At 34.3% G+C, this 12,396-nt stretch overlaps 1 protein-coding gene across 2 annotated transcripts in view; it reads left to right on the top strand.

Moving 5' to 3' along the window:
• The window catches only part of CDH6 (cadherin 6), a 164,887-nt gene that overhangs the window by 141,327 nt on the left and 11,164 nt on the right, over positions 1–12,396 (top strand). For both annotated transcript variants that reach the window (XM_051969888.1, XM_051969889.1), the window contains exons 8-11: positions 468–604; positions 3,420–3,541; positions 7,808–7,925; positions 8,023–8,274. In XM_051969888.1, the coding sequence (XP_051825848.1) occupies positions 468–604; positions 3,420–3,541; positions 7,808–7,925; positions 8,023–8,274 (629 nt within the window). The remainder of the gene's footprint in view (positions 1–467; positions 605–3,419; positions 3,542–7,807; positions 7,926–8,022; positions 8,275–12,396) is intronic.

The raw sequence follows: 12,396 nt of genomic DNA on the forward strand, positions 1-12,396 counted from the left end.
CTATTAACTATAATAGACAAATATTTAAAAATACATTGTACATGAAAGACAATTCATTGACTTTCAACTTGGTAATATTTCATATTGTCAAGATTAAAAGTTCAAGTAGAGCAAAGCTCTGTTTTAGAACCACTAAAACAGAACTTCTCCTCTCTCTTCCCAGTTCAAGATAGTAATTATTAAAAGACCTCCTTCTAAATTTCATGCAAAATGACAAATCATTGAAAATCCTTCAAATTTAAATTATAGAGTTCATCTAAATCTATACTTTAACTTATCATTAGAAAGTTATGAGTTTAGAAAAATGAGTTAGAAAGTGGCTTGGATCATTCATCTTAATGTGAAAAATAGGAACAACAATGAAATGCTAACTCTTTTAGTAAATTGTGGTATCTTGTGGTAATTTGAGGATACATTAGAACCGCAGTCAAGAAAAAATTATTTCTAAATTCTGCTCTCCATTTCAGGTATTCTGTAGATCGACACACTGATATGGACAGAATATTCAACATTGATTCTGGAAATGGTTCCATTTTTACCTCTAAACTTCTCGACCGAGAAACATTGCTGTGGCACAACATTACTGTCATAGCAACAGAGATCAGTAAGTCAGATCAAAATATTATAGCTAGTTCTCATGTCAGGAAGTCTTACTAAGAGTTTGTGAAGGTTGTCATAGTATAGAGATGATCCTACTCAATAACTCTTGAGGAAAAGAAGCACCATAATAGATAGTCTGCAATGATTTTTTTTCTTCCTACAGCATTTATCTATTTATACATGGAGAGTTTTTGAAATCACCAAAATAGAATTATCTTTCTCTCCCTTGATTTACTTAGTATACCTACCAAGATGTTATAGATAGGACTTCAAAGTAGATTCTCACATTATCATATTATATACTTTATGTATGTAAATTTATATCTACATTCATGTCTATTGCCAAAGCTATTAATTATTTATATCTGTATCTACTTCAAAACTTTAAAAGATAGATTATTTACTTGTTTTACTTCTGATGAATAAAATCTTTCCATGTATTTGTATGGAGAAGAGAGAAAGGCTTTATTAAGAACCTTCTATATTTATTTATTTAGACCTTACTATATATCTGGAACTATATTAAAGGCTTTACAAATATCTCATTGGATCCTCATAACAAACCTGGGAAGTAGGTGCCATTACCATTTTACAGTTGGGAAAACTAAGACACATGGAGGTGAAGTAATTTGTCCATTCAGCTAGTGCCTGAGACAAATTTGAATTCAAGTCCTCCAACTTCATGACCAGCATTCTATCTACTGGTATTCTTGAGTTGTTATAGCCAAAAACTTCATTATGTGAGGACCACCATTCTTTTAATATGATTCTTCACAATTCAAAAGATTATTTGTCTTTCAGTTACCAACCCGTAGTCCTTTGGTAGTCCCCTACTTACCCTTCATCTGCTCTTCTGCAATCATAGATTCCTTAAATGCTATCATTCAACATTGATCCAGGAGGAAATTATCATTATAATTTCCAGTGGCTCTAGGATCCCATCAATATGGATGTTCAAACATCATCCTCACCTGCTCATTCTCTGAAACTCTTTATTTCCTCTAGTAAATGTTTCCTCCCATCTCTGTGCAATGTGCTGAATTTTCTCTATCAGTTTTTTCTGATACTGTGGATAGATCAGTAGAACACAGAGGGTATAAACTGGTCATCTCCTGCTCTGATCACAAGAACCAGGCTTTCTTCTTTCTTAATCATATATTTCACAGTGTCCTAGTCTTTAGTAACCCATGGAACAGGAATGAAGGAAATCATATATATGAGTGCATGTATATACATATATGTTATATGTATGTATATGTATGTGTATATTCATGTAAACACATCTATATTCTTAAATAAGGATACCCTATAATATTAGTATTTCTCCTCTTGGAAGGTTATCTTCCAGGCTTCTATCTTTGCAATAACTTCAATATTAAAAAAATAATTATTTCAGTTCTCCTGTGGTACATGAAGTATGGGATGATAACCATCAAAAACCAACCAGAAAACTATTGCTAGTGAATAACAATGACAGATTTCACAAAAAGTGATCCAAAGTGGAAGCTATAAAGAGAGATCATAAAATAAGATTGATTTGCAAAACGTCAATTATCGAATGCAGCTAATGTAAGACAGTAAAGAAGGTCTGTGAAATTAAAACATTGCTTTATTGTTATTATTATCATTATCACTATTATCAATAGGAAAGAACTTTTTTAGTAGTCAAAGCTCCCCACCCATGCCACCTAAATGCCTCATTTAAATACCCATTCAATGAAAATAATAGCTTACAAATGACCCTGAGTTTTTCTTCTACTGTGCCAATAGAGAAGAAGTTCTGGGAGATCCTCTAAACCAGAACATGGATCCAGTGATGTGATGCCTGAGAACTATTTTATGTAAATTTGGAAAGATCCTTTACCAGTCTATCATAAAGGGATGCACTTTTGAGTTATGGCAACTTTCTATAGTATCTTTCAAGTCTACAAAGATTGTGAGAGATATAGTGCTAGATCTACAGTTAGGTAGATGTTAATTCAAATCTAACTTTAAAGTGTTATATAAACACTAAAGAGGAAGAGGAGCAGGAGGAGGAGATGGAAATGATGATGATGTGAATGATGTGATATTAGTTGATGGTCACAGAGTCACTGAATCCAAGCTAATAGAAATTAATTTAATAGAAATCATAGATACTCAAGTAATGAAGTATGAAATTCATTTAATTTCAATTTCCACTCTATGAACTTATCCAGAGAACCATAGAATGTTAGATCTGGAATATATTTTATTACTTATTTGTTACCAAACCTGAATTCTACAGAAGAGGAAACTGAGTCTCTAAGAGATTTAGTGATCCCAATTCACCAACAAGTACTTCTTAAACATTTGATATTGGCCATACACTGTCTCCTAATCCAGTGTCTTTCATGTCATAACACAATTAAGTGATCCTCCAGAATTATCAAAAGACTTTGTATGCTTTAGGTTTTTCAGTCATTATTTTTGTTATATCTTTATTCCATATCAGCATTTTATAGTTCATCAGCCTTTCATATACCTTTCTCATTCTCCTTCCCAGATTTTATTTATATTCTATTCATTTGCTTTTTTCTAACATCTACTGCTTCACTCTTTTAGAACTTAATTACTCTAAAAAAGCCATTTTTGGATAATCTACTCTACCTTATATCCCCTTCTTACTGAACTTAAACTTATATTTTTATCACTTAGTTACTTTGTTTTCTAGTTTCACTTAATTTATGGCTCACAGGATGCTCATCTATATTTTAAGTGAATTTGCTAATTATTGTTGCTGCACTAAATGAATGATCAATCTGGTAAATGAAAACTCCTTCTTTTATGACATTTTACAGACAATCCAAAACAAAGTAGTCGTGTACCTTTATTTATCAAAGTGCTGGATGTTAATGACAATGCCCCAGAGTTTGCTGAATTCTATGAAACTTTTGTTTGTGAAAAAGCAAAGGCAGAACAGGTGAGTATAGTGAAATAATAAATTACAATCAAAACTCATTAATTAAAAATTTGTAATAAATCAGCTTGGGTTGGGTTCTAAACTTTTATTTTCTGCTGTCTCTACTTAGAAAGTTAGTCCTATAAATAAAAATCTAGGGAAGAAGTTTAACCTACTTACAACTTCATATCCACTGTATAAAAAGATGCTGCTGGATACACATTAGTTGTATCTATTCATTAAACCATGGGATCTTTTCTAGGAAAAAAAAAATTCTAATTCATTTGAATCACTATATGCTTTCAAATTAATAAATAGAATTCCTTTTACAATCCTTTAACTCAGGCTTTTCTAGTATGGAATCTAAAGGAGTCTTCCAAAACTTCCATTCACACTAATGAGCAGCAAAATAATATTTTTATCCTCAGGATTTTAGGAATACCTTGAAGGACTGACTGTGGTCTTATGGCACTTTCATTGACAAGCACCCCACCAAATATCTTCTTCTCTCTAAATCATTTGACTAGATGATATCACCCCAAAATCAATTGGTAATTGATTTATTGAGAAGATATAACAGACCAGATTGAACCTAAAATATATAACATATATAAACTAAAGTATAACAATATCCCTTATAAAGGGGGGCACACTCTGCCCTCCATACCCATTCAGTTCCTCCTCACAATCTAAAAGTGGCCAGTAATGGATATTTCTTAAATTTGAAAGTCCTTTTTTCCTTTCATGGAATTCCCACCAAGTTCACATATTGGTATAACATAGTCTCACCACTGATGGCACATTTTACCCTTGTTCAACTGAACAGGATTTTTTCATGAGTGTTTCAAACAGATCATTCCTCTGGGCTTGCTTCTTACTGAACTCAGCTGCTGTGGTTAGCAACAGACTCTACTAAGAATTCCTGGTTTAACCTCTAATGGTTTTTCTAAACTTTCAAAGTTTACAAGGTCATAAGCTGGTCTGTTCCATATCCATTCATCTAAAATTAGGAAAGAATAAAAACAAGGCACCATGCAATCATCCTCAAATGATGGCCAAGTATGAAAGTGAGTCTGATGTCCCTTCGCTACTAAGGATTATATTAAGTAGTGCCCACTTTAAGGGAAGAAAGCAAAAGACCATCAAATATTTTGTAGGCATACTTAGTTCTAGGCTTTTCATCACTATGCAGTAAGCTAAGACAAAAGTCAGAAGAAAAGTTCTCTGATGAGAGGAGAAAGGTCCCTCCATTATATGTTCTTGGAAGGAAGCTTCCATGTGGATTTGAACCAGATAAGACATAATTTATACGCTCTAAGGCAGATGGGGCAACAATCCCCAATGCTGCTTAACAATATTAAAATGTAATTAGAAAATATTTTACACAATATTTTTGAATAAAGCATGGATGACAATAAGATGTGGCTTTATGTCAATATGCATACCTTAGAGATTCCTGTTTATGGTGTAGGGGTCTTCAAACTTTTAAATAGGGGGCCAGTTCATTGTCCCTCAGACTGTTGGAGGGCCGGACTATAGTAAAAACAAAAACTTTGTTTTGTGGGCCTTTAAATTAAGAAACTTCATAACCCTGAGTGAGGGGGATAATTGTCCTCAGCTGCCACATCTGGCCCATGGGCTGTCGTTTGAGGATCCCTGGTTTAGAGGCTTCTGTTTCTATTTGACAGAATTGTTCTTAAACTATAAACCATTGGCCAGTCCCTTAATAATATTTCCCCCATTAAAAACTCACTGATCTCAGCATTCTTGTTGAGGGTACATTTTGAACACATTGTCCATTTGACAAAAATCCATAATCCAAGATCCTGGCTAGCTTTCTTGTGACGTTCAATATTATTTCTGAATGCCTTTGCCAATGCTTTATACTAAAAAGTCTTAGGAAAAAAATCAGTGTATCATACTTCATAATTAAATCGACAAATTAACATTCTTTGAAATTTTCATATACATGGTGATACTACTTAAAATGTTTGCTAATCAGATGGTACCATTTCACAAAATTTCTCACAAAAGCTTCCTTCTTACTAGCACTCGCATTCTATGTATATTGATAGTGCATTCCTTTGAATAAAAAAGGAAAGCCTTATATGAATAGTTTCCTTATCCTCCCTACCCCAATAGAAGAAAGAAGGAAGGAAAGAAATAATGGAGTGAGTTAGGAAAGAAGAAAGAAAGGAAGGAAGGAAAGAAGAAAGGAAGGAAGAAAATAAGGAAGGGAGGAAGGAAGGAAGAGATGGAGGGAGGGAGGAAAAGAGGGAGGGAGAAGAGAAGGAAGAGAGGAAAGGAGGGAAGGAGGAAGGAAAAAAAGAAGAGAGGAAGGGAAGGAAGAAGGAAGAGAGGGAAGGAGGGGGGAGAAAGAAAGGAGGGAATTAGAAAAGGGAGGAAGAAAGGAAGGAAGGAGGGAGAGAGAAAAGGAAAGGAGGAAGAAAGAGATGGAGGGACAGAGCAAGAGAGGGAGGGGAAAGAGAAGGAAGAGAGGGAAGAAGAGAAGGAAGAAGGAAAAAAAGAAGAGGAAGGAAGGAAGAAAAGAAAAGCGGGAGGGAGGAAAGAAGGAAGGATGGATGGAAAGAAGGAAGGAAGGAGGGAGGGAGAAAAGAAAGGGAGGGAGGGAGGAAGGAAGGAAGAGATGGAAGGAGAAAGGAAGAGAGGGAGGGAGAAGAGAAGGAAGAGAGGAAAGGAGGGAAGGAGGAAGGAAAATAGAAGAGAGGAAGGGAGGGAGGAAGGAAGAAAAAAGAGGGAGGGAGGAAGGAAGGAAGGATGGAAAGAAGGAAGGAAGGAGGGAGTTAGAAAAGGAAGGAAGGGAGGGATCCTCCTCAAAGGGAGGGAGGAAAGGAAGAAGGGAGAGATTAAAGGAGGGAGGGATCGAGGGAAGAAAGGGAGAGAGGGAGAGAAGGAAGAAAGGAAAGGAAGGAAAGAAGGATGAAAAGAAGGAAGGGAGAGAAGAAAGAAAGGAAGGAAGGGAGAGAAGAAGAGAAGGAAGGAAGGAAAGAAGGAAGGAAGGGTATTTTATGTAATATTGTGCAGACTCCATTATTTATGGTTTGCCTTTTTTGTCCCTATATTTTTTTTTTCCTTTGAAAATTCAAATGTGTCCTTCCTAGATGCCTAAAATTAAGACTGACCACAATCCTACTCTACATTCTACAATAGGAAGATACCCCCTTTTCTCCCATCCTAGGAATAAAAACCCCACCATCACATACTATTTTGGACACATACTGTCCACACCCAGGACAAACAGTACAAAATGGTTGGAAAACTTTTTCTGGTAGAAAGGATGAACTAAAAGAGAAGATGGGGATGGAGATATGTGAATCAACTCAGCATTCTTTGTTTCTCTCTCAAGGCATAGAGAGAAAGGGCAATCCAAACTCAACCTCGGTGACCCCATGTTTCAGTGGCTTATTCTTTCAGGTGAAATCTGAATGAGTTCTGAGTTCAAATTTTAGGGTTCTGCTTAGAAGAGTTATAGAGTCATATAAACTTGTCTGTGATTCAATAACCCTCAAGAAAATCTTAATGTTCCATGGTAGAATTATTGGTCTTCATATAATTAGTTTGTGAAATATAAAATCCCTCCTATGAAAGATGATGCTGGCCATTCCAAGTGATCCTGGGATATTTTCTATTCCACTAAATAGTTTGTGTCCTCTCTAGGCTGCTCCTTCTCTGTTCCTAGATTTCCTTTCCTATAAATCCTGAGCAGCTACTCTAGTCAATCCCCTCCCCAGGGGAGCTATCTCATTGGTCTCTGAAAGCTGTGAGGGGACCTTACAGATTTTTTTTAGATTGCCTTTTCCTCATCAATCCAAATTAGTGAGATTTCAATAAAATTCCTCATGAAATAAGTTCTTGCTTTCAGTTTAAAAAAAATTATGCTAAATTTTGTCAAAATCAGACCTAATCATTCTAAACCATCCATGTCAGGGTTACATGGAGAGAGGGGAAGGATCTAGTCAAGTTTCTTTCCTTGTACTTGAAATTTAATTACTAAGGCAAGCTGCTGAACAGACTTTTCCCCGCCTTGGCAAATGGCCTCAGTTCTACCAGGTAGTGAAATAATATCGTTTGATAGATCAAAATGATAATGTTTTATGGCTTTTTTTTTTTACATCCAAGGATTTTCCAATCATCCAGTCTTTTGAATACAATAGATTCCCCATCAGTCTTTTAAATCTCATCATTAATCTTAGCAGTTCAGTGCAAATGGAGATGTCATGCCATCTCAGTCAGAAAAGCAATTCGGCAACTTTATTTCAATTGTAGTTGATCCAGACCCTGAGTGCTGTTGACAAGGATGACCCTTACAGTGGACACCAATTTTCCTTCTCCTTGGCTCCTGAAGCTGCCGGCAGTTCAAACTTCACCATTCATGACAACAAAGGTAAATTAATACAAATTGCATTCCAAAGATTGTCCTCTCATCCTTACTCTGTTTAATAATTTTTTTTTTACTTACCCATGCTGCTTTCTGGTTTCAGACAACACAGCAGGAATCTTGACTCGAAAAAATGGCTACAATAGACATGAAATGAGCACCTACCTCCTGCCTGTGGTGATCTCTGACAATGACTACCCAATTCAAAGCAGCACAGGGACCGTGACCATCCGTGTCTGTGCATGTGATCATCACGGCAACATGCAGTCCTGTAATGCAGAGGCACTTATTCATCCAACTGGACTAAGTACTGGTGCTCTGATTGCCATCCTCCTGTGCATCATTATACTTCTAGGTAAACTGCTTCTCTGTGGGCCTTATGTCCTAGTGTTAAGGGAGAACAGTGGTTATTATGAAACATTAACTTTTGCCCACCTGCCCCATTGAAATATATGTACTGAGATGGGAGAGAGTGGAGTTATGGGTAATGGAACCTCAGTGATGAACTAGTTTTATCTGACTGTCTTTAGAAGCTAAAAATAAGAAATATGGAATAGCAGTATGTTTTTTCCAAAAAACATTTTTTGATGAGTATAGGTATGAATTGATGATTTGAGACCTTCTAATAACATTTCTCATTTAGCAAGATACTTTGGTTTAATATAAAGAGAAATTAACTGGGAGCAGAGGGTTCTGAGTTCAAATCACTACTCTGCTATTTACTACATAATTGTAGCTAAACATTTAACCTTTATGAACCTGAATTTTCTCATTTGTAAAATTGTGACTATAATATAGGTATCCATCTATCTAAAAAGTTTTTTTTGAGAACAGAATATTCCATAGCCATTAGACAGCTAAATAGAAATGTAAGCAATTATGTTGATATTTAACTTGGCTAAAGGATAAAATATATTATATTTATGCATATGTAAATATATTATACATTATATTTACATATGTTACATTATATTTATCTGAATAAGATCTTATGTTGTTGGAAAGAAAGATATAAAATATTTAATTTGTCCTCCACTAAAGCCCTCTCCATTGTGGCTTGGAAATAACTGGGTTCTCAAAGTCTTAGACAACAGAACATAGAATGTATGACATTTGTAAACACCTCTGTTTAGCTTTTAAACCTGGCCCCAACTTTATCTTTCTAGTCTCATTGGACACTACTGTCCCACACTTTAAAATCTAGCTAAATGGGCCTTTTGTTTCTCCTTTACTCATGACATACTATCTCCCATCTTTGTGTCTTTATGCTGGCTGTCCCACATTCCTAAAATTCACTCCCTCCTTCTTTCTGCCTCCCAGAGTTCTTCTTTTCCTAAAACATTAGCTTGTGCTTAAAAAACTTTTTGTGATCTCTTAACTTATAGTGGCTTCTCTCCCACACTACTTTATTTAACAACTTTATAAAAAGTTTCTATCAGCATATGGAGTTTTGTGACAGTTTCCATAACAGGAATTCTTTACATTGATGAAATTAGTGTATGACAATAAATAGAACAAAAAAATAAATAAAACAATTTTTAAAGATTGAGGAAAATATTCCTTTTTGTTACTTTTTTTTTCCTTTTCCTTTCTTCTCCTTCCTTTCATCCTGCTCTTTCAGATTTAATGATACCATATAAGAACCCTGACAATACTATCTCTAGAAAGTTTCAAAATTATGTGTTTCTCCATGGTTTGCACTAATCTTTGATTCTGAATTTTTGACATGTCAGCTAGGCCTATTTTAAGGGCTCCTGATCTTCTCCAAAGTTAAAAGAACTTCCACAATCACTGCTCACAAATGCCATTCTGTGAAATACCCCTGGTCACAAGCCATTACTTTTAGCTAACCAATACAGATCAATTTCTTAGAACCATCCTATGGGCCAACATACAGTAAATGACTCTATGGCATAATACACTGGAAGATAACTACTACAGAGAAAAACATACATCTAGGAATCATGAGAAATGAGTTGAATATCTGTCATAATCAAGAGCAAATGTTGATCCAACTTCCATTTTTACTCTCAATGGACCTGTCATAATTCTTCCTATAAAAGTTGACAGAAATTTTTAGCAACTATGCAGTTTTTGAGAAGCAAGAAAATGTTGCTACCCTTCAAAATATGGAGACTGGACTGGAAAAATTCATGTTCCCAATAGATAAAGTAGGGCATTATAGTTAAATAACCCAACTACCTGAAAAAGAAAGAAAGCAAGCAGATGACATATTCAAAGAATGTGAAAGATAAAATGAGTACCTGTATTTTTATCTAAAAGGATGCCAAAGTAATATAAGAATGAAATATTCAGGAAGTCTGAATCAGTGCTACCAATTATTATAAAAACTTTGAAACTCATCATCAGAACTGTGAGAGTTTTTGACAACTAAGGATGAAGGAGGTATTTAAAGCTATGAAAATAAATAAGATGCAAAGGAAAAGATGCACAAAATTCAGTGATTTTAGTGATGTAAGTCAATAAAAATAATAGCATAATAGAGATTTTTTAAAAAATCTTTTCAAAGTTGGTGAAATCAAAGAGTAGGTAATAGAGCCTTACAGAGATAGAAGTTGTTTTTTTAAAGTTTTTTTCACATAATCTTAAATCCAATGCTTTTTTTATGGAAGTCTATGAAAGAAATCTTGATAGCCAGAAGAAATCAAGTAACTTTTCCAAAACTAAGAGGAAATGCAAATACTCAATATCTGACATTGTCTGTAGAAAGATTACATGATACCTGTTAGGGAGATATTAAAGACAAACAAGATTTTTACTACAAGTTATTTTTTTTTCCATAGCAGTGTACCTTGGAAATTTTAAGGGAATTCTATGTAAAAAAATGTGAATTTCTTTACAAAAAGAAAATATAGAAGTCCATCTATTATTTCACAAAGGAAGATATCCTTCTACAGTAAAACATTCTACACAGCAGAGATTTCCAAATCCCAACTAATGGCTCAGTTACCTCAAATAAAATTCAAAAAATAGGATTTAGAAAAGGAAAGAATTCTAATCTTAGAATTTAAAGACCAAGTTTTATGTCTTATGAGCTATGTGATCTTGGGTAAATCAAAGGACTTAGGACTATAAACAGCTTTAAACATTTAGTTCAATAATCATATTTTATGAATTAGAGAGAAAGATAAAAAAATCATATTTTATGATGAGGAATCTCCAAGGAACTCTCTAAGCCTGAGCCTTCTTATCTGGAACACTTTTAGCACTTCCAATATGAATAATTAACAGGGTTGTTGTGTGTAAAACACTTAGTAATAATAATAATAGTAGTAGTAGTAGCATTGTTTTTGATAACAGCAAAATTCTACTACAAGAAAAAAAGAAATGAGAATTTGTCATCACTTGATTTAATTGTAATAGAAGTCATCAGTAACTTTGAAATGCAATACACTAATATTAAATATTAAGTGTTACACTGTCTAAACCCAAACATCATATAGATTAAACATCTAAATTCCAAGTACCATAAATTACTTTATATTGTGTAGCTTTCTAAAGAAGACAAATAATATCATACATATTTCTCTCTCATTCTCATGTGACTAATCAGAATTGTTCTCTCAAAAATAACAGTATGGGATTCCATAGGATTAAATATCTGAAGAAATCAAGAATTTATTTAGTCCTTCATAGAGAAGCATACTTAAAACATTGCAGACAGTAATACCTGCTATTTCTACAGCCATTTGTGGTACGTAGTGTAGTTAAAATAATTATGTTGGGTAGCCTGGTACAATTATACCCATTTTATAAATGAGAAAACTCAGAGAATTGAAGTGGCTTATCTCTGGTCACAAAACAGTGGCAAAAATGAAATCATAGATGTCTATACTATTTTTACTATTAAGAAAAATTACTCTCAATGTGTTTCTAAAAACCATGTCTCAAAACTCTTACTTTAAACTTTTAAATGTAAATTATATGCATTCCCCACTAATAGGGAAAAAACTCTCTACCCTGGTTTATTTCAAAACCCTTTCCAGGCTGTCTTCTGGCCATATTACTTAATTGAAACTTTTAGAAGTTATAAATGATCTTTTAATTAATCAATAAATACCAGCACTGTTTTAAGTGTTGAAAATACAGTACCTCATTAAAAAAGGGTAGTCTGTCTTCAAGAAGTTTACATCTAATGGAGTAAGAGAATACATACACACAAAAGAAACTGAAAATGAGGGAAAGGTGGGAGGTACCTGGCGTGGTGAAATCAGAGAATTTCCAAAGTAGTGCAGCCAGATAGGAAATGAAAAGATATATATACTGAACCCCTCCTCAAATTCAGGTTTTACAGTTTCATTATTCCACCTTTCAGTCAGAGAAGCAGAGGTTACTGATGAGTAGATCTTTTAGATGATAAGGTTTTCTCAATGATGAACTTCCTGAGGTATGATGAAAAAGTCAAAGAAGTTCCAAAATAATGTATCCAGGGGCAAAATCTAACAGATTCCCCCCC

The sequence above is a fragment of the Antechinus flavipes genome, chromosome 1, assembly GCF_016432865.1.
Source record: "Antechinus flavipes isolate AdamAnt ecotype Samford, QLD, Australia chromosome 1, AdamAnt_v2, whole genome shotgun sequence".
NCBI lineage: Eukaryota > Metazoa > Chordata > Mammalia > Dasyuromorphia > Dasyuridae > Antechinus > Antechinus flavipes.